This window comes from Myodes glareolus, chromosome 8 (assembly GCF_982192425.1).
Source record: "Myodes glareolus chromosome 8, mMyoGla1.1, whole genome shotgun sequence".
Taxonomy (NCBI): domain Eukaryota; kingdom Metazoa; phylum Chordata; class Mammalia; order Rodentia; family Cricetidae; genus Myodes; species Myodes glareolus.
In genome coordinates this window covers 21,952,041-21,970,650 of record NC_142033.1, presented here as the reverse complement: position 1 = coordinate 21,970,650, position 18,610 = coordinate 21,952,041, and the positions used below count along the sequence as shown (strand labels likewise).

At 38.0% G+C, this 18,610-nt stretch overlaps 1 protein-coding gene across 2 annotated transcripts in view; it reads right to left on the bottom strand.

Annotated features, from left to right (window-relative positions):
* Positions 1-18,388, bottom strand: part of Uba6 (ubiquitin like modifier activating enzyme 6) — a 62,033-nt gene extending 43,645 nt beyond the window's left edge. Inside the window, exons 1-7 of one of the 2 annotated variants that reach the window (XM_048446291.3) lie at positions 17,959-18,388; positions 16,121-16,183; positions 10,156-10,250; positions 9,516-9,544; positions 5,464-5,558; positions 4,631-4,742; positions 407-487 (exon numbers count right to left, since the gene is read on the bottom strand). In XM_048446291.3, the coding sequence (XP_048302248.3) occupies positions 407-487; positions 4,631-4,742; positions 5,464-5,558; positions 9,516-9,544; positions 10,156-10,250; positions 16,121-16,183; positions 17,959-18,029 (546 nt within the window). In that variant the 5' untranslated portion in view covers positions 18,030-18,388. The remainder of the gene's footprint in view (positions 1-406; positions 488-4,630; positions 4,743-5,463; positions 5,559-9,515; positions 9,545-10,155; positions 10,251-16,120; positions 16,184-17,958) is intronic. The other variant, XM_048446292.3, reaches the window with a different exon arrangement.
* Positions 18,389-18,610: the final 222 nt, after the last annotated feature.

Below are 18,610 nucleotides of genomic sequence, written 5' to 3'. Positions count from 1 at the left end.
TAGCTACTCTGTGTAGAATTTACTGAGATCTATATACCTGGACCTTGTTAATTTGGTGTGTGTGTGAATGCGTGCGCGTGCATGTTTGTTTCTAAGTCTTTTCTTTGTTGTATTTTTATAGACAGGGTCTTACTACCTAGCTTGGAACTTGATATGTAGACCAGGCTCACCTTGGCACTCAAAGCTATCTACCTGCTTGCTTCTGCCTCCTTAGTGCTAGCACTAAAGGCTTGCACCAATATGCTTGGCTACTTACAAGCTTTTAAGGTATAAAGTTTATTTTAAAAAAATCTTACTTATGACCGTACACATATAGACTACTTCTATAACAGTGAAAAGCTCCAAATTTTAATATTAAAAATATTCTTCTTTTAGTTAAATGCATTTCATTATTAAATTATGTTACCTTAATGGGAGGGCAGTGAGAACGGCAAAAGTCATTGATCTTCTTTTGTAATGTCAGTTTCATTTCAGTCAATACTATGCACTGTTGAGAATAAAGATCAGAAAGTACACAATTACTTTTATAAAATACAACTTTTGAATTAGAAGCATGTCAATTCAAATTGTCAAAGAATTATAGGTATCCTCACAAGATAGTTACTATTCTATGTTCTATTCTGTTTGAGGATTAATAATTATAGAAGTACAAAATGGAAAATAAAGTAAAGAGAACATATACTCATATTAAATAAATTCCTTTACTACAAAGGACTCACAATTGGAAGCAAACCTTAACACCATATATTGTGTGTGTAGTCTCCCAAATAAGGTTGGAGATTTTTGTCACTGTCCTGCAATCACTAATATAGCCACCAAAACATTATTTTCAGACAAGCTGAAAGAGTGACAATTGTAATTTTAAAAGATCTTGGTCATAAATCTCTAATTTCTGCATTCAGCAGTTTCACAAAACAGCTTTGCTTCACATTAATATTAGTATTATTATATTATTAATGTATTATATTAACAATTTAATATATATTATACAATATTATTTAAGACATCAAATACTTTTCAATGGTTAATTTTTTATTAACACTGTGATATAAGTAGATGTGAAAACAAGATTTTAATATAATTAATTTATACTTATTGAGGTCAAATACTTTCTTGAAAGTTACCTATCAAACATCAAAAGATAAACTGTAAAACATCAGAGATAGATTGATAGATTCTAAGTTCTATCCTCTCAGTGCTTATACACAAAAATTGAATAATAGTTTACTACATTTATAGGTGTGGGTTTAAAATATAGTGTGCTTCTTACAGTGAGACATTCCTCCAAGATCTCTCATTTTGGACTCTACTAAGCATGCCATGAATGTAAGTTCCTGACCACTCTTCACTTGGAGCCATTCTATTTTCTCAGAATTGTCCAGATTAAAGACTTCAGGCAAGAGGTAGCATCTCCTTCAGTATAAGAGGCTTATTACTTACTGCAAAGGGCAGGTTCCCAAGCTCAGTGTTGCCCTTTAAAGCTACCCACTACCAAGTACTCAAGCAGGTTCTACTGAGTCCGCTGCATTGTAACAGTGGGGAGGGGTAGGGCAGCGCTGGTGGTAGTAAAAGGTAACATAATGCTCACTTTTACATTAGTTTAGATTAGCAAGTAAATTGCACATATTAGAAGCCTGTGTTATAGAGCAATATATGATGCATGTACTAAGTATATACTGATGAAATTCTGCCTTTTAAACCTTTCCCCACACCTACATGTGTGTATGTATGTGTGTGTGTGAGGACAGACATACATATTCACAAACCACATTTCATCTATGTATATACACACTGAAGGAAGGGCATTTATGTTTCATTCCATATATTTAAGCTCAACAGTGCTGCAATAAGCATGGGCTTGAAGCTCTTGCTAAGCTGATTTCATTTAGTGTGGTTATAGACCTAGAATGGGGTAACTAAATCATGAATGAATGAATGAATGAATGAAAGAAAGAAATTTATGCTCTGGCAACACTGACACATGCATGGGCAGCCCGTATATGGCTGTTCTATTGAACTAGTCCATATTGGGTTTCATGGTCTAAGTTAATGAAAACAACTGACCAGGTCTCTTCCTCAAGAGAGCACCAGATCTCATTACAGATGGTTGTGAGCCATCATGTAGCTGCTGGGAATTGAACTCAGGACCTTTGGAAGAGTAGGGAGTGCTCTTAACTGCTGAGTCATCTTTCCAGCCATAACTACATCATACAAACTATTCATTTTTTTTTAACTTAAAAACTATGTGTGTGGTTGTTTTTATTTTTGCATGCATGTCTGTGCACCACTTGCAAGCCTGGTGGCAGCAGAGGCCTGTGATTCCCTGGGTTAGAGAAGGTTCTGAACTGCTATGTAGGTGCTGGGACTTGACAACAAGGTTCTCTGCAAAAGTGCACTTAAGCACTGAGACAATTTTAGAACACAAGATTTTTAATTTAAGGACCATTCTTCCCAGAACTGTACTTCTGCCAATATGATATGAAAATTCTTTTTTTATGTAGATTCTTGCTGACATGTTATCATTTTTTAAATGACTTTCTAATTGCGGTGAGACTTTTGAAGTTTATTTTGCTATTTTCCCTCCCTCCCTCCTTCCTTCCTTTTAAACATAGTGGTCAAAGAACACACAGTATTTCTTTTTCCTTTGAAACAGGGCCTCATGTTGTCCGGCGGAGCCTTGAATTTGTTGTGTAGCTAAAAATCATGAGCTTCTGATTCTCCTGCTTCCATCTTCAGAGTGGACTACAGACACGTCTTATATGTAGTTTTATCTGACGCTGGGACTGAAATAGCCTTAATTAAATGGCTATTTCCATCTTACAGTTACTCTGTTTAAGAATACCTACTCCTGCTCACTTTTGGTTTACATCTGCATGCACGCGGGTGTGCGTGTGCATGTGTAACCCTGTACGCACACATCTGAAAGCCAGAGGAGAACCTTCAAGTGTCTTTCTCTATTGTAAGAGGACTGCTGTATTGCCCTGACTGAGCCAGAGCTCACTAGTTCAGCTACGATGCCTTGGACAGCTAGGACAGTTCTTAGCACCCTCGTCTTACTCCCACCCCAGTGCTGGCAAAGCCATGCCCTGCTTTTCTCTGAGTGCTAGGGATATGAGTTCAGTTCCTCATGCTTGCAGAGAAAGCACTCTTACTCACGCTATCGTCCCAGGCTAGGAACACCTTTTCCCCCAACTTTCTGCTTTTTGTCTGTGTTTACCACTAAAGTGAGTCTCTCATAGACTGCATCCTGTCGACTCTTGCTTTTGATTTGTTTTGTGTCATCTAACTGGGGAATAAAGTCCCAACTATACTTAAAATTAATACAATGAAAGGATTTATGTTTTTCTCATTGTTTTGAATACCACTCATTTAAGTCTGCCTTTCTTCATGGGATTAAAAAAAATGCCATTCCATTTCTTCTTGGTCATGTAAGGTTTTTGTTGATTAGTTTACTGGCTATTGAATGAGGGTACTTGTAAACGTGACTTGTTCATCTTTGTAGCTTGGCTGTTTTCATTCTTTTCTGCGTCATCTTTACAAATGGGATTCATACTTTATGTATTCACAAAGCTAGCTATGGTTCTTTTGCTTCTGGATCTGGACTCCCTTGAGTGTCTGCTGGAAGCCTGGTCTGGCAATAATAAAGTACTTCAATTTAAGTCTTTTTTTTTAAAAAAAAATCTTGAAACGATCTTTTCCTTTTAGAAGGACAGGCTTCCAGAGAAGAGTAAATCTAGTTGAATTACTTTTTTCTTATTTCTTGGTTTCTATGCATGTCAATATTTATATTTCTGATGGATCATGTTTATGGGTTATACCCTCATGTTTTCTGTTGGTATTTATGAAACATTACAGGCTCATATATTAGGGTGCAAATTATATAAAATCTAGTACAGGCTCCACCATATTTTTAATTTAAGGGCTTGTGTTCATCAGGTGCTAGAGAATTTTCAGCCAAAACTTTTTGATATTAATGCTTTCTTTTTTCTGTGCAGTGTGTTTGCATGAGTCATCAATGCATCTAGTATCTTCCTGTATCACTTTCCACTGTGTTTTTCTGAGACAATCTCTCATTGACCCTGGAGCTCATCAATTACCTAGGTTCGATAGCCAGCAAGCAATGGGGATCAATATGGGTGTTGAGGATCTGAACTCAGTCCTTTTACTTGGATAGCTAGCAATTTACTCAAGAACCACCTCTCCAGCCTGACACTGGCTTGTACTATTTCTAGAAATCTAATCTCATAATCATAATCCACCTAAGCTGAATTTTCTTTTAATTTCTTAAACTGTTCCTTATTTCTGTGTTCTATAGTATAATTTATTCATACTTATTTTCAACTCTGTAGTGTTTATTAAGCACTGTTTATCAACTAAATTTTAATTTCAAAAAGATAGATCAGGAACAATAAATACATATTGTTAAAAAAAAAAGCAACGAATTTCAACTGCATTATTACTGCCAAATACCCAGCTTACATTCAGGAATTATTAGAATTTTTTTCTCAAAAGGAACTTTTAATAGGTATAATTTTAACTTGACTTTTTTCATTCTGCTTCTCAATATATTAGGCTAGATAGCTATATTACTTCCTTGGACTCCATCAATAACACAATACAAAATACTAACCTGGTATTTTTCTAAAAAGGAGAGGTCTGTGGTTTCATCAAAAAGGGCAGAGGATGAAGAGACATGGACATATGGATTTAGTTCTGCAATATGATGAAGTACAGCTTCAGCCCTAGAAAATAAATACATTTACCAACCTCTCATTTATTATACTCAGTTTCATTAGATACTTGACGAACATGAGAGGGACCCAGCACATGTAATTTTAACAAAAACTAAGTAAGTTATAGATAAACACAATTTATTCATTTTTACAGATAGCTACACAACCTTAAGACACATCACCACACACTGCAGCAAGCCTAACAATCTTTACATACACCCTTTTACTTCTGGTCTCCAAGCTAAAGGTCTCAGTGATAGCAATACTACAGATTTCTTTAGACACAGGAGTAGAAAGAGAGACTATCAGAGGAAATAAAGAGTATATAAGCACAGACAAGGCAGGCACCAGAAAAAGAAAATGGAATATATGTCATGAAAGCAGGAGGAAGGACAATCTAAATCAATGAAGAGACGGTGAAGAGGGTCGAGAATGTCAGTGTGTGGGGCAAGGGGATAAAAGCAAACTATAAAGGTAGATGTGTATAAAATGTCACAACAAAACCCATTACTTTACTAAGTAATTAAAAAAAATTTTCTTTAATGATGTCAAATTCATTTCAAAACCACGACAAAGGAAATATACGCCAGTATGCATTTATCTAAGGCAGGGTAAATTCATCTTGATAAAGTAAACAGCTAAGACTAAGCAGGCATTCTCAATACAGAAAACATTCCATATATAAGTCTTTAAAAAATAATCTCCTGACAATGCATCAAAATATCTTTACCTGTTTCTCTCATTAACAACGTCATCTTCACACAGAAAGAAATTGGTCCCTAGATCCCATGCTTGGCATTTTTTTGTATCATGAACTGTCAGTGCCTTCAAAGAGAGGAAAATGCCTGTTAAGTACAAAGTAGAACCAGGATGCATACTTCCTCTAGGGCTATTTACAGTGTACTGAGAATACTACGTATACATGTGAGAACTTAGTGTTGCAAGAACTGAAAAGGATATACAGTTACATCTTTATTCAGAAGACAGATTATAAGCACCTGAGAAACTCCAACAACCTGATGGAGAAACTACACAGTGAGAAGCTTTAAATTTTATCAAAGTGGCATGTTATATAAATTAATATAAAAAAATTCAGAAAAATTTATATAAAGGCACTTCAAAATATTCCACACCCCAGATGATAAAGGTAATGAGTAAATTTTATCATGCCACAGCTCACTAATTTACAAGGAACACGCAGGAATATACTTATTTTATTGCTCTTAAATATGAAATGATGAGTAACACCTTCCTCATTCATTAGACTGGTGAAGATCAACAAATTGACAGCATATTCTATTAGAGGAAGATGGGATCAATCACTCTCACATTATGATGGTACTGTGTGGTGCCTCAACCTCAATGGAAAGGACTTTAGTATAACGCCTGGCAAGATAATCCTATTAATAGAAATCTGTCCTATAGTGGTATATTATTTGTGTTTCCATAAATAAAGCTTGCCGGAAGATCAGAGAGCAAAGCAGCCACACTAATCAGCCATACAGGCCAGGCAGTGGTGGCATACATGCTTAATCTCAGCAGCCACACTAATTAGCCAGAGGCTGGGCGGTGGTGGTGCACACCTTTAATCCCAGCACTAGAGAGGAATATAAGGCAGGAGGAGACAGCGCTGGGTCTCCATCTGAGGATTCACGGAGGCAGGATGGCTCTTTCAGTCTGAAAATTTCATAGAGACAAGAGCTCTCTTAGTGGCTTGGCTGCTTTGCTTTTCTGATATCCAGCTTGAACCCCAATATCTGTTTCTGGGTTTTTATTAATCATGCAACACTGTCCCAAAGATATTCTTAGGAAAATCAAAAACCCTTACAGCCAAGGTTATTAAATAGATGTATTACCATTAAAAAGACTAGAAACAAAATGTTCATAAACATGGGAAAATTGGTATAATGTGATATACTCACACAATGTAACTATAAAAGTTTTATAGTTTTTATAATTTTATAGTTTTATAGTAACTATAAAAAACAATGAAAAACATCACTATGGTGGTGCGGGTGAATTATCTGTATTCTGTCAATCATGTATTTTAATAAAACGCTGATTGGCCAGGCAGGAAGTATAGGTGGGTCAACCAGACAGGAAGTAGAGGCGGGGCAATGAGAATAGGATAAGACTAGGGAGGAGGAAACTCCCTCCGCCACTCCTGCGCAGACCACCGAAGAGGCAGCATGTAACTTGCCCAGCTGAGAAAGGTACGGAGCCATTATGGCTAACATAGATGAGAATAATGGGTTAATATAAGTTATAAGAGTTAACAAGAAGCCTGACCTAATGCGCCAATCAGTTTATAACCTTATGGAGTCTTGTGTGTGATTTTCTTTGTTGCTTGCCAGCTGTTGGGGTACTTGGAGGGATGGAAACCCCAACAAGCCGGCCCCCTCATGTTACACTATGGAGTAATCTTAGGGACATGCTGTTAAGTAATAAAAAGCAAGGCACTTTAAGAGACACAGGAAAAGAGAGATACATAAACTTGAATAGGATATCCTGTATACATGTATTTGCTTATTATTAAATACAATGAAGAGTATATCAAGATTAAAAGAGAATGATCTAAGGGAGAACATAATAAAGAAAAACTAGGCTAACTTGAAAATATTTTTATTTTTTGCTTAATTTTGATTTAAATAAATACCCTATAGTAGTAATATTGAATTTAAAAAGTGATACCTGAGAATCTAACTCAAAATAATCTAAACTATTTTTGAGTTGTTTGCATGATTAACTGGAGAATATGAATTTCTTTTAAAAAGCTACCAGTCAAAAGAGAGGGGTTTTAGAAAAGGATAAAAAGTACTAATTTTCAATAATTTGTGAGTGATACTGAAATTGATATTTTGAAACTCTATCATACAAGTTAAATATAATATAGGATAAATAGGTGACCTGTTATTAAAAACAATGAATCTTACATAAGAGAAAATACGAAAACAGAAAGTGAAAGAAGTACCCATCATTCCTACAGTGAATTAGAAAGTTTGCAGTAACTTCTAATTCTAAACTTGAATACACTTTAGTGTTTGCTGATGATTTGCTTTATCTCTATTCCTCAACAAGACTTAAAGTCACAGAGACTAAGGGGGTCATATCAAAAGAACTTAGAAACTTAAAGAAGATCCATTAATAAAAGATGAACCAATTTAGTACTAATAAAAACAGAATGTAGAATTAATAAACCCATAACATCAGTATATTTAAATATATTCATCAGTCATAGCTGAAGGATGGTCACGATTACTTGTAGAAGGTGGCACACGGGAAAATGCAGTGTCATATTTATTCTGCTTTTCACATGCAGTCTATACTTTAGTGAGGTCAAGTAACCAATAAAGATAAAATTTTCTTTCTAAATATTATAGCTAATAAATGAGGAAGAATGACAACTGCTAACTCTTAATGAATATAAACAGTGATGACTAATAGACAAGACAATAACAAAGAGAGTAACAGAATATCGCCTCCTGGCAGAACACAGACTTCCTATGAAATGTCTTGTCAAAGGAAACAATACAATTTGAATCTGGATATGATTACCAGTTTATAAGAAAATACAAGCTGGAATTATAAGTAATAAATAGTTCTTTTAGTTTTTCTATTTTGTAGGAGATAGGTCTCACCATGGAGCACTGGCTGGCCTGGAATTGTCTAGGTAGACTAGGACCAGGCTTGGTCTTCAAGCCTCTGGCTTTTAAAGTGCTGCACTTACACACGTGCCACTGTGTATGTCTTCAATAAACACAGTTAATGTGAAAAACAACTGGGGAAAGAAAACCTACAAATTAAGGGAAAGAAAGTGGCAGTGTACAGATTCTCTTGGTTCCTGATTAGAACAGAATAAACTTCAAGGAAACAAAGCTGAATTCTCAACTAGGCATTTTATGTTTATGTTAGCTAGCCTTCAGGGTAGTGCCAACAATACAGACTTCTTGATATTTAGGCTGCTGAGTAATCCCTTCTCTTGATTATGGGCTGGACTTACTTCTGAACTTAGAGGCTAAAGAATATACTTTGTCGTGTTAAGTGCAGTCCCTCTCCTGTTTATATTTTCATATCGTCAATATGATGTCATACTGTCAGCAGCACTACGGAGACAGCCACACGGTGGAAACGGAATGACCTCTGCTCCATAGCCCGGAAGGAACTACGGTCTGCAGTCCTACAGTCCACAAAGAAAGAAAGCTGGCAACAACCAAACGTGAGCATTGCAAACAACTTCTGTGACAGACCACTCCCGGGACGACTACAGCTCCTATGAATGCTTTCGCTGCCTTGTGAGAGAGCTAACAGAAGAAAAAGCTGAAATGTTTGCCCATGCCAACTGGACATAATAAATGATGCTGTCAAATTCTGGAGTAAATGATCTTAGAGAAATAAAAAACAAATTTAACAGTTATAAGAAATTATTAGATTTTAAGGTGTTAAATGGCACCAAGCTATGGCTATATTAAAGTTATATACTAAAATATTTAAGAACAATAAAATATCTGAAGTTCTTAAAGAATTCTATAGTTGCTGCCGGTAGGGAATGAGAAGCAAATATATGAAACACACAAGTACGTGGAGCTGGTGACTCAAGCTGTATGACAGGTTATTAAAAATGTGTTTTTATGTTTAAATTTTCAATAAAGTTAAAAAAATAACAGTATTTATGATTCTGTTATATAAAATAAAACAGTAAGACAAAGTACATTATCAGTACAAATCAGCAAAAATGAGACAGTTCACAACAAACTACTTTTCATACTGTAGGTGTATACTCACTTTAATACCCGCAAGAACAAGATTCTTTGCTATAAAGGAAAAAAAAGGGAATAACTTAGTATTGCGAATTCATACAAAATACAACTTCATGGGGCGTTATCACATTTCTGAGTTAACTATAATTTTTTTTACTTGATTAAGAAAATTAGATAATCCAGGAATTAAAAAAATGAATTGATACATTTTGCATAATCATATCATTTAAAGATACCTATTCACTTCTCAGGGTTTTTATAAATATACTATGAAACCATAATAAATTAAGAATGATCATTTAGCCAGGTATGGTGGCATGTGCCTTTAATCCCAGCACTAAGAAGGCAAAGACAGATGGATCTTCATGAATTCAAGGCCTGTATGTTCTATACAGTGAGTTCGACACAGCCAGGGTTACATAGTGAGACCCTGTCTAGACAAAACAAATGATCATTTAATTAATAGCTACTAGGCTATTAAGATCACTACATGAGAGGTGTTCTTGTTTTTCTGTGGAGGACTACACCTGTGCTATAAAATATTTTGTCAAAAATTGTGATCAACACTTTGAATCTAAATTCTTCTAGAGAAAGTAAGAGTTATAGTCTTTATCTTATGCAATTCAAAAGTAGCACAGGAATTATAGGAAAAAGATACTGCTTACCAATTTCTACTCCAAGACCACCCATACCACTTAAGAAGACATGGGACTTGGCCATCTTCTGCATTGCTGTGTCACCAAGAACATACCTCTGCCGACTAGATATGTAAAACACAATGAAAAACAAAATAGTTATTTCATCAAAAAAAATCTGCCTTAAAGTTTTGCAAACTAACAGCCATGACACATGATTCTGTCTAGAGTTGTTTTAGATGAATTGCACAGCACTTAAAGTAAACCAACTGAACTCCTAACTATTTAAGACACTTTGAAAAATTAATGTAGTCTGGCACTACAATCCACATTCCAACAAGGCAGCACTGTCCTCTTTATGGAATTCTGTGAGGCAGACCTGCCATTGTTCCATTCCATCCTGTCTGCTCATTTAATCATTTCAGTGGTCACTACAGGCATCTGATTCTGTTATCTTTGTTTTAAAACTGACTACAAACAGGATCTTGGAGGGAAGATTCAGTTCTCTTAAGAGCTTGGTCCCGTCTCAACTTGATGTGCCATGCTTTGTTGACTCCCATGGGAGGCCTGCCTTTTTCTGAATGGAGACAGAAGAGGAATGAATGGAGGGGGAACAGGTAGAAGGGAGGTAGAAGAGGGAAGAGGAAGAGAGGCGGGAGGGGAAATTGTGGTCGATATGTAAAAAAAAAAAAAACTGTGGGGAAACTGTCATCAGTATGCAAAATAAATGAAAAAAAAGTTTAATTTAAAAAAAAAGAAGAAAAAACTTAAAGTCACAAAATGACTAAATACAAGGCTTGTGGAGAATGGAACTCTTAAGGATGTATGTTCGCCGATTAAGATTTATACATAAGGTTATAAAGCCTACTTATTCATGGCAATACAAATTAACTTAAACATACACATACACGGAGGGAGGAAGGAAGGAAGGAAAGGAGGAAGGAAGGAAGGAAGGAAGGAAGGAAGGAAGGAAGGAAGGAAGGAAGGAAAGAAGGAAGGGAGCGCGAGCGAGCGAGCGAGAACTGGCCAAGCAATTCTTGAGTATTATTTTGCATTGACAACCAGGGAAAGCAAACTTGGGATCTTGTTAAGTTATGCATCCTAAAAACAAGCAGGATCAGGTCCAGATTTAAAAAAAAAATACATATACTAGAAATTAAAAAGAGATCTGCTCCATTGGCAAGTCAGCAGCAACAGTTTATCTGAATTAATAGGAAACAATAATCTACCAGTCCTTGTAGATAATACAAATTCCAAAAAATTCTTATGAGATCAGATATAAGAGAGTCTGGTGTAAGCAACACACAGCTTTAGTAACCCTTAGGTTATATTTACTTCTGCAATTATAACACTGACATACTTAATGTATACTAAACTAATTTGCATATTTAATATTTCAAAAGCCTGGAAGTGTCATTAGATGGAAACTTTATCATTTCCTTCCTTGTTCTCTAACAAACAGAATAAAACTTTCTTGCAAGTAGGTAAGCAAGCTTATTAACTTGAGGTTAGTGCTGGGGACTGGCCTCAGTGAAGGTAAGCAATCTACTAACTGAGCTGTACACTAGCCTAAAGCTTAAAGTTGTATTTCTCAATCAGTACTTCCAACTTAAGTTTTAGAAGTAAAGAATATATATTTACTCCTTATTGAGTATCTATCAGAGTGCATTTGGCCTGTTTTCAACTTTATGTAAATTACAACATTCTGAATGTGTGTCTTGTTTTGTTTCTCTGAATGAAATTACATAGGAGATTCTCCTCGGAGATTATGGCTTTTCACTTTAAATTTTTTTTTTTATTTTTTGAAATTAAACAGCACTTGGGAGAAAGAGGCAGGCAAATCTCTGTGAGTTCAAGGCCAGCCTGGTCTACAAAGTGAGTTTCAGGACAGCCAGGGCTATACAGAAAAAACCCTGTCTCCAAAACCCAAAAAAAAGAAACTAAAATGTTACTACATCATCTTTTCCTTCCAATCTCTTCCTTATAGACCAGCCTCTTCCCATACTTGGCTCTCTCACAAATTCATGGCCTCTGGCATCTTTTTTAATTGTACACACACACACACACACACACACACAGACACACACACGCTTGCATATGAATATATGTTCCTAAGCTTATGAACACAATCTGCTCAGCCTGCATATAGCGTTACTCATCCGTATACACTTTCAGGGCTGACCACTGGTATTAGATAACCAACTGGGGACTCCTGGGTAAGACTGTTTTCTCCCACTCTAGGCATTCCTTAGTTGTCTATAGATAGTTCTTTGTCTAGGGTTGGGGCCCCTTGACATTTCCCTCTGACACAGACATGATTTATTTATATGCATATGTGGGGTCTGTGTGTAAGGGTACCTACCCACAGGGGTCAAGGGTGTATCAGATACCCGGGAACTGGAGTTACAGGATGTTCATGAGCTGACTAGTATAGACGCTAGGAACTGATTTCAAGCTTTCTCTAAGAGCAGTATGTGCTCTCAACAACTGAGCCATCTCACTAGCCACATTTATGAGATTTATTCATCTTGATTAATGTAAATGGTCAATGATTTTCACTTTGTCTGACATGGTAACACTTTTAAGTGTGCATCCCACACAGTAGCAAATATGACCAGTAAAAAGAAATCACCAAGGTAGTTTACTTTGAAAAACTCAAGTTTCTAAAATCTCTATCTTTGCTAAAGGAGCACTATGTTCTCATACTTTACACAGTCGCCCTAACTTGAAGCCACAGAGAACTCATCTAAGCCCCCTTTGAAGATCTGTGGATTGTATTCACAGTTCAGCATCTTTTCCCTTAACATCTCCAACTCTGTAGTTCCTAAAGCAGAATCACTTCCAGTTCTTCTCAATATTCTAAACATTTACTTCTGTGTGCACGTCGATGATCTTCCCTATGTGCTCAAACTGCTTATTAAAAACAGGATCCCAAGCGGCTGGAGAAAAGTGTTACTCTAACTGCAGAGCTGGATTTGGTTCTGGGGACCCATGTCCAGGGCAATCTGACACCCTCCTCTGGCATCCACAGGCCTGCCTAGTGTGTGGTGCACACACACACGCAGGTAAAAACACTCCATACATAAAAATATCTAATATATAAAAAATAAAACTATCGGGAGGGTACTGGGAGGAGGGGAGGAAGTGGAAAGAGTGTTTTCGCATACTTGAATAAACAAATCGGAAAAAAAATAAAAAAATAAAACTATCTAATTCTTTCAAAAATATTTCAGGCACTAAATAGTTTCATTGTGTAGAAAAAAATAATAGCATTTCATAAGGGTACTATTAAGGGTCATATAGTAAAAAGGTAAAAATGTAAAATACTCAGCAAAATGTCTATGACATGCACTGTGAGATAATCAATATACCGAAGTACCAGAAACTATGAGAAATCAGCAATACAGGAGATTATTTGTATTTAAGCTAGAAATAGAGTGATTTCAATGTGAGATTCATTCAAATTGAATTCTAAAAAGAATTAGTTCAAAGGCTCGTCAAGATAGGAAAAGCGTATGGATGCATAGCTCATGACTGCCTAGCACACAATGCTCTGGGTTCAAACCTCAGCCCTGTGTATACTGAGCCAGGTGCTGCATGCCTATTACAGCGCCTGTGCAGATCAGGAAATCACTCAGCTACCTAAGTTCATGGACAGCCTTGGTTACTGGAGACCCTTCTTTGGGCCAATGGTAAATAACGGAAATCAGATTTACTCTCCTGTTTTAAATAACTGGAACTGATAAATATAAACAAAACAACAATTCAAACATTAAATAACAAATAACTTAAGACAGCAATCTTTGATAGAAAACAAAGCAAGCCTCAATTTATTTGTTTGTTTGTTTATTTATTTAATTTTGAAACAGGGTCTTATTGTGTAGCTCTCACTACGTAGCTCTGCGTCCTAAGCACTGGGATTAAATGAGAGCACCATCACATTCATGGCCTTATTTTAGATGTACCCTCAAGAATTTCTAGGTTGCATCAGAGAGAGGGAAATGCACCTGGAATCTGGTGGTCTCCCTAAACTGAAAAGCTATAAACTTAAGAATCCAGAGTTTGGTAAAGGCACCTGTAACCAAGCCTGATGACCTGAGTTCAACCCCTGAGACCCACAAGGTAGAAGAGACCTAACTAACTCCAACAGTTTGTCCTCTGACCTGCACAGACATGCCATGGCACGAGGGTATACACATATGGAAATATACACATAAATATTAAAAAACAATTTAATGAAATAAGTGAAAGTTAGGATTTTAAGCTAGAGGAACCAGAAATTGGTAAAAGGTTCTCTAACTTAAATTGAGTACAGATTACCAAACACATAAGGAAAAATCTAAAGGTGGAAGAAACACCTCAAGGGAAAAGGGGAGCAAACACTACTACTAAAATAGAGCTCACAAAACTTTGTGTTTTGCTTAAGCACAAAATACCTCACAATACAAAGGGCATTAGATACAGTATTAAGAATATTATGTAAACAGTGAAGATAATTTTGCTCCGAATTTAATGAAGGCTCCTTTGGTCATAAGCTGAAAAGCAAGCCAGGAAAGGACCATACTGTTTTTAAGTAATTTAACTGTGTTCCTAAATAAAGCTAAAGAATATTTTAGGAATCTAACATTATTTAGCATCCAAAACCATAAAACCCACAAAGACATCCATAAAAAAGTTACCAGCATACAAAAAGTAGGGCAAATACAACCCATAACGAACTAGACATAACAACAGGTGTGCCTTTAAGAATAACACAGATGCTAGAGCTGAAGGAGAAAGATATCCTGTCAAATAGAAATATGACCCACATGCTCAAGGAGGAGGAGGGAAATATAACCAAAACCCTCCAGAGGATAGAAATATAAACCTAAGATAAGAACAGTTTGTATGGAACTAACAACCTGAAGATCAGCACCAGAACTTCCTAACATGAAAACAGATACAGCCCGAGAAAGTTGTGGTGCTTCTTTAGCTGAATATATGTGAAATTGGAATTTTTAAAACAGAATGTGGAAAGGAGGGTAGAATAAAGGTACGAATGGTCAATTTTTTTCCAGGAATACTAAACTCACATGCGAACAATTTCCAAACAAGAAATATAAGGAAAGCTAACTACACCACGGTTTATCACAAACCTAGGAAAGAAGGAGCCAGATGAAGGGTTTTTAAGGAGGTGCGGGGGAGCAAGAGGGCTTCTGGAGAGACAGAAAGAGAGGTGAGTGACTAGCTATTCAGGCTCTCAGAGGAGCAGACTTCGACTTTAACCTTTGAATCATGAGTTCTTTAGAGTGACAGAGAGGTAGTTAAATTCCCTTCCTGCCTTTGAAAAGAGTTGGTGCCTGAGGGGACGGAATTCCCTCAGGCGGTGGCTCTCGCAGGCTAACCTCTCAGAGTAGAGCAGTTGGACAGCAGTGGATTAAAAGGCAGCAACAATTTTTTAAAACGCTGACAAAGAATTTCTACATTTCCCCCTGAAGTACTGCCAACTAGGGATCTTTAGGTACACAAATGTGTGGAACTCTCCTAGTCTAGTCATAGCTTGCTAAAAAAAAAAAAAACCCTCATTACATTCCCTCTCCATCCAGATTGTAACTCAGTCACAGATTTCTCCATTTCCTATGGAATATATTTTCTTGAGAAAACACTGAAATAATCATCCTCTAAAATTTAACTATACAACTGAAGTAACTCCTACATGATCAAGAACATCTGGAAAGTCTCTTGTTTAAACTCAGGACACTTAGGTTCACACTGGACAATAAAATTCTTCTTAGTCCTATTATTTAGGTCAAAAGATACTGGAGTTTATTTACATAACATTAAAAACTTTCATACTACATATAACATGAGAAAACTCCACAAAAATCCCTATTTTATTTGAAAGGAACCTATAGGATATCCATACACAATTCTGCACAGGCACAGTATTCAAACAGACTATGTGATTCTGGGGTAACAATCAAAAAAGGTGGTTTTCGGCCTCTAAGTTTCTTACCTGTATAATCCATCATCGATTTCCACAGATTCTGTAGACATGGTAGGTAAACTTTTACTTGCACTAGGGAGAGAAAAAACAAACCCAAACTTTTAAAGATCATATATGGCTTTTATATATTAATACTCTATAATGTGAAATTCCCTTATGCATGAGACGAGATTCTCAAGTTACTAAAGGTTGCTATACATAAAATGTAAGTTTTATTATGTGTTACCTTCCCTAGATTTTTAAAATGTGTTGAAGTTAATTTCCGTAATTGCTGGTCTGTGTAGTTTTAATGTTGAGATCTTAGAGCAACCAGACAGTACCTGCACTCTAAGACATCAACTAGCTAATAAAATCAGCATACTCATACAACATACTATTCTGGCAATAAAAGTGTACATGTACACACACACACACACACACACACACACACTATTTGTAGTCTCCTATCATCTTGTTTCTACTTCACTTTCACTTATTGTCTTATTTTGGCCAAAATTAGTTTGGTGGATTAAATTTCTGAGTAAAAATGAGAACGAGTATATGTACACCCTGCTCTGCCACTGAATGGCTATGTCTGGCACTAACTTTCCAAAAAGTTCTGTGTCACTGACTGGTTCAAGAATACATTCAGCCAGGTGGTGGTGAACACACAACTTTAATCCCAACACTGGTGGGCAGAAGCAGGGGATCTCTGTGAGTTCGAAACCAGCCTGGTCCACAGGGGGAGTTCCAGGACAAGCTCTACTGTGACACTGAGAAACCCTGCCAGGAAAAAAAAACAATCAATCAATCAATCAATAAATGGAAGGAAGGAAGGAAGGAAGGAAGGAAAGATATGCTCAAAAACAGCCACGCCTAATTGCACATACTTCTAATTTCAGAACTCCAGCGGAGTAGGGACGAAAAGCAGGGGTTCTAAGCCATTCTTGGCTAACTAGAAGGCTTGCAAGTAGCCACAAAACCAGTAACAATTAACAACAATAATAATGATGATAATAAAATAATTATATATGAGACAATAAAAATGCTCCAACTAAGGGGTGGTTATTTGTATTTAATAATATTTCTCAAGTCGATTTTAGCAGCATTCGCCTGGGCAGACAATACGATTACTTAAATCCAGTACTTGAAGCATCCTTTTCAATGTGCAATGTAAAATGTTAGTCCTATATTAACTGAAAATAATAAACTCGTCACCTCTATACTTGTTATACTGTATTCTTCTACGGGGCAGGATATAAGTGGGGCTTTATTAATTCTAAGATGACTGAAAGGGAAATAACCCAAACACTGGTGAGAGTATACCAGGACCCCACCCCCATAATTTTGCAGGCTAGGAGAGAAAAACTCCAAGACCCTAAATAGGAAATAATCATGGAAGCCTTGGGCTCCTCCCCGTTCCCCAGCACCCCGGTAGTCAACAGGGGGTTTTCGGGGTATACAAAATTGCAACTGACTCATTCAGACTTGTTCCCTCCGAAGTAACAGTTTTCTAAGTCGTCACGGTTGCAGGATGGGGCACAGTGGCGCTGCAGTTGCCTCTTAAAAGTGCCAAGCCACAGGGGCCCCAACCCACTCCTGACCAGGCCCGACAGGAGGAGTGACCTGTGGGGAGGATGCTCAACCCCACCGGGAACCGGCAAGACTCGGGAAGAGCCAACCTCCCCGGCAAAGGCGAGCTGCGAGGCCGGCGCCCACGCCGCCACACCCACCGCCCGCTGGCTCCCCGGGGCTCCCCGCGGCCCCGTGGCCTCCGCGCGCACCGAGCCGCCCGGGCGCCGGACGAGAGCCCGCGCCCGCCTTCCTCCCCTCCTTCCCGCCTAGCCCGCCCGGGCCAGGCCTCTCACCTGCAAGCTCCCCAGGAGGAGCAGGACGCTTCTTCCGGGCGGAGAGCAGCCAATGGCTCGGACCTCTTCATCGCCTTCCGAGACTCTGCAGCGGCAGCAGCCGAGGAAGGCAGGCGAGGGGGCGGGGCCGCCAGGGTCAAGGGGCGGGCGGCTACGTCAGCAGAGGCGGGGCTGGGGATGTGCCTCCAGGACGGTGGTTCCCGGCAGCCCCGGGGACACCTGACTTCCGGTCGGGGTGGGGCCCCTGGGCGAGCTTCCTCGCAGGTGAGGGGCGTGGCTAAGCGGAGGAGACGGCGCTGAGGGACAAACGCGGAGCCCAAACACTGAAGTCCACGTCACCTCCGGCTGCGGGGAGCTAAGCCGAGAGGAGCTGGAGGCCCGCCGGGTGACGGAGTCGCCTTTGCAGATCCTTGGGTATTCGAGCACCTAGAGGACATCATTTTCCCAAAGCCCAAGACATCCTGGCTAGGATGCCACTTACACATTCCATTTAAATAATTTTGCTCATCTAGTATGTGTCAGACGTAGATTTCTGTAATCCAGTTTCTTTTCAGAGCTGTAAAAATTTTCCACTTTCATTTTATGGGTGGGAAAAAAAGGAACTTCCAGCTAATGATTTCTTTCTAGCCATACAGTCAATAACTACGATCAC